This window comes from Anastrepha obliqua, chromosome 4, assembly GCF_027943255.1.
Source record: "Anastrepha obliqua isolate idAnaObli1 chromosome 4, idAnaObli1_1.0, whole genome shotgun sequence".
Lineage (NCBI taxonomy): Eukaryota > Metazoa > Arthropoda > Insecta > Diptera > Tephritidae > Anastrepha > Anastrepha obliqua.
The window spans coordinates 35,656,726-35,660,317 of record NC_072895.1 but is presented as its reverse complement, the minus strand read 5'-3'; the positions used below and the strand labels follow the sequence as shown (position 1 = coordinate 35,660,317).

The window sequence follows — 3,592 nt, the reverse complement described above, 5'->3', positions numbered from 1 at the left end:
AACTTTGGAAGCATCTCCGGCATTATGAGCAACGATCGTTCTTCTGTTCTCTCCAGCACTTGTGCAAAGGGTACTTTGGTCACATAACTGTTGCTTTTTACAGTTCAAAAGAATCGAGATAATAAGATATATGCATAAATATATACACCAAAATACCCAGCACGTTAACTCGAGCAAATATTTGAATAAAAATTGGAAAAAATATTTTTTTTTCGAAAATAGCTTGTTATTGAAAATGACAACTACATAGAACGATAATTTTCAAAAAGTATAAAAACCGTTGTATCTCCGTTATAAATGAATCAAAATTGCTGAAATTTGATATTATATGATCTTTTTTGTATGTTAAGACTAAATTTCCTTCCGCCACTCTGATGTTAAAAGCTCTCATTTTTATTGACTCAGTTTCAATGAGTTTACTTGATTCCAAAAATTAACAGCCAATCCAAATTAAATTTTACTAAAATGTGCATGGGTGTATGTATAAAAGTCGGTCCGGACTGAATTTAGCCTTCTTTAGCCTTCGAACTCCAGGCGATGGAATGGTTGTGGTTGTTGCAGCACTATAAACATTCCCCATATATATACGGGGAATGCTGCTTAAATGAAAGTCTTTGCCGGAAATAAACCTGGGTTCAAACTGGTAGTCATGTTCAACTCACTCGGCTATGGCAAAGAATAATAAATTATTATACTAAAATTTAGTAAATCCTTTACCATAGGCTTCCACATCTATACATTTATAAAGTGTTTTTTTTTTATTTATTGTTTCATTTTATTTCAGTTTCATTTTATATTATTTCAGTACTCTTATCCGTCTCGTAAGTTAAGCGTAACATAAAAATTCACTTAACGTTAAACGCTTCTGGCAGCACTCTTTTTCTACATCGCATTTTTGACTGTTTTTGTTTTGCTCAGTAGGCTTTAATATGGACGTAACAGCTGATTGTAATGTTTTAGTTGTGTTTTGTTGTGAAAAGTTTTAAACGTTCTAAATTGTATCAAATTTGATGAGTTTTTAAGTAATTTGGAATATTTCTAATTGGAAATGCAAAATACTCCCATATATAGAAATCAGTATTGGAGGCTCGCGCGTACTGCGTAAGTTAGCCAAGATTTGCTTTTCACGACCGATACAGTTTAGTAAACATTTTTCTTCATTCACAGATTTGTTCGGTATCATAGTATACAACATGGGGAAACTTATTACGACATACTTAAGGTTCGAAATGACTGCAGTAACCAAGAAATACGGAATGCCTTTGTACAACTCTCAAAAAAGGTACTGTAAAAGTTGGAGGTGCATTTGGAAGAAGTTGGGCTAAGTAATAGCACAAAATATGTATATAATATATAAATAATATAATATATACATAGGTAGGATTGGCCACACAAGTTTCCTTAAAATAAATATAAATAGACAGGGATATTTATAGCATTAAGTATTTTTATTTCAGTTCCACCCCGATGTTAAAGGCGTTAGTCCGGATCCCAAGCAAACTGCACAGTTTGTAAAGATTTCGGAAGCTTATCAAATACTCAGCAAACCTAAAACTCGTTCAGCATATGATCAGCGTCTATGGGATGCGGGGGTATTGCGGCCTGAACAGAGATCTGGATCTGGCGGTGTTAAGAATATGCACTCCTACGAAATACATAAGTGTGTTCAAGTTATTTGATTTTCATGATCGGTTCAAACTAATCCGCGCTTTTTCAGGCCGTGGGAAATTAAGCCAAATTTTGATCCAAACCCAGGACCCTATTATGGAGTTAAAGGATTGGAGCGAATTTCCAATTTGAAGGTGGCGCTGGCGCTGGCACTTTTGGGAATCGCAGGTGCAATATTTGGATTTGTATCCGTGAAGTAAGAGACATTGTACAACTCTTCAAAAGAGAAAATTAAAAAATGCACACCCATTGTTTATATGTAGTACGTATTATTTTTTCAGCCACTCCTTCACATTCAATCGCCAGAAATTGGATGCTAAATCAGCGGAAGCGGGAAATTATCACGCTGCTATACGCGCAGATGCTGAGAAGTATGGCAATGAAGAGCAATTGCGACGGATGCTGAACCGAATTTTAAAAGAAGAAAAAAGAACTGAGTGAAATTAGGTTTGAATAAATTTTAGTTACTTGTTTATATTAAAATCCCTTCTAACAAGAAAAAATGTGATAAATAAATCTTTGTGTAACATTTTATGTGTTCGTTTTCGTTAGTTAGTTTAATAAAAACAAAAAAAAACACATATTTTATTTTTTTTTTGGATATTTTTATAACCTTGTTTTTGAAAATTTCAACGTATCATGCTATTGTTTGCTTATTCGGTTAATAAAAAAGGATTCTGGAAACGAATTGTGACTCCATATGGCATAAGCTTTACCGCAGCTGTCAAGAGAAGCAGTGCAAAATTGGTGTGAGAAGACTTTCCCGATGAGTATATCGCCTCAACCCGAGTCCGGATAATCTCCCTTACAAGCGATTTATGGCGTTCCGCTTTATTTTGGTTAGAGATCGACTGAACTTCGGCTTCGGCGACGTCTTTACGGTAACATATGGACATACTTGTACAAATACAGTAATGCTCGAAATACGAAATTAAATTTTCTGTTTTATCTCATTCCTGTCGTTTGAGTTAAATTTTGAGCTTTGGTGTATTACGATACTTTTTATAGAACTTTATGGCAAATATTTTTTTAATATAGTTAATTTAACTTCTGTTATGCCTATTTAGTTCTTTCCCACAAAAGATACAAAAAATACCCACCTATTAAAAGATTCAATTCTCAAAATGTTCCACGAAAATGTTCCCAGATATTTTTAACATATCATGGAGGTCAGCTTTTCGGGAATCTAATACTTTAAAACTATTTTGAGGACTGCATCGAAATTGTTTGGTAAGTTCTCTCTTCGCTACTTCGTACAAGTAAGTTTTAGAAAATAATAATAATATTTTAATGAAAATACTCTAGGGACTCACTAATCACGACAAATTTTATGAGTTTTGTCAATTTTTGGCTCGTATCAAATCTAACTAGAAGCTTTGTGAACTTATAGCAGTTTCCTTATAATCGGAAGCAATCCAGTTACTTGCAAATTTGTTATATAACTACAAACTAAAAAAATATATATCATACCGTGTTTTTTGTTTTGTTCGATTTTTATCGAAAAAAATGCAAATACATATTACATTTGTTAAAAAAAGAAAACAATGTTTTTCCTGCTGATTCGTTTTAATCAATAGGCTTAATTTTTACTTTCATTTTTATTACATACAGTACTAATTAGCTACTTTACGTACTTTTTCACTCCCTTTCACGCTTAAGAGCTGGACTGAGAGTAGTGGACTCGTTGTAAAGCCCGAAAAAATTAAATAATTCTCTTTACAAGGAAACATATCATTCCTATAATCTCCCGGCTGGTTTTTAAGGGTGTGGAGATTCCTTTGGGAGAGAATGTCAAGTACCTAGGACTCATATTAGACAGGAAACTCACGTGGAAACCTAATATTGAGGAAAGAGTAAAGAAGGCCAACGTTGCATTATATACTTGCAAAAAAGTGGTCGGTGTTAAATGGGGACTAACACCTCG

At 33.7% G+C, this 3,592-nt stretch overlaps 1 protein-coding gene across 2 annotated transcripts; it reads left to right on the top strand.

Annotated features, from left to right (window-relative positions):
* The first annotated feature begins 934 nt into the window (after window positions 1-934).
* LOC129244735 (dnaJ-like protein 60) lies at window positions 935-2,202 on the top strand. 2 transcript variants are annotated; one of them, XM_054882537.1, is made up of 5 exons: window positions 935-1,101; window positions 1,168-1,282; window positions 1,458-1,660; window positions 1,718-1,864; window positions 1,950-2,202. In XM_054882537.1, the coding sequence occupies exons 1-5, from the start codon at window positions 1,049-1,051 to the stop codon at window positions 2,107-2,109; spliced, it is 678 nt and encodes a 225-aa protein (XP_054738512.1). In that variant the 5' UTR covers window positions 935-1,048; the 3' UTR covers window positions 2,110-2,202. The 2 variants fall into 2 exon arrangements, with proteins under 2 accessions (XP_054738512.1, XP_054738510.1); XM_054882535.1 differs by having other exon boundaries at window positions 1,932-2,202.
* Window positions 2,203-3,592: the final 1,390 nt, after the last annotated feature.

Excerpts from the sequence above, each read along its gene's own strand:
- LOC129244735 (XM_054882535.1), top strand. The coding sequence starts at position 1,049 with ATGCAAAATACTCCCATATATAGAAATCAGTATTGGAGGCTCGCGCGT. Across the intron at positions 1,283-1,457 it reads TTGTACAACTCTCAAAAAAG|TTCCACCCCGATGTTAAAGG; the intron begins GTACTGTAAAAG and ends TTTTTATTTCAG. Across the intron at positions 1,865-1,931 it reads TTTGGATTTGTATCCGTGAA|TACGTATTATTTTTTCAGCC; the intron begins GTAAGAGACATT and ends GTTTATATGTAG.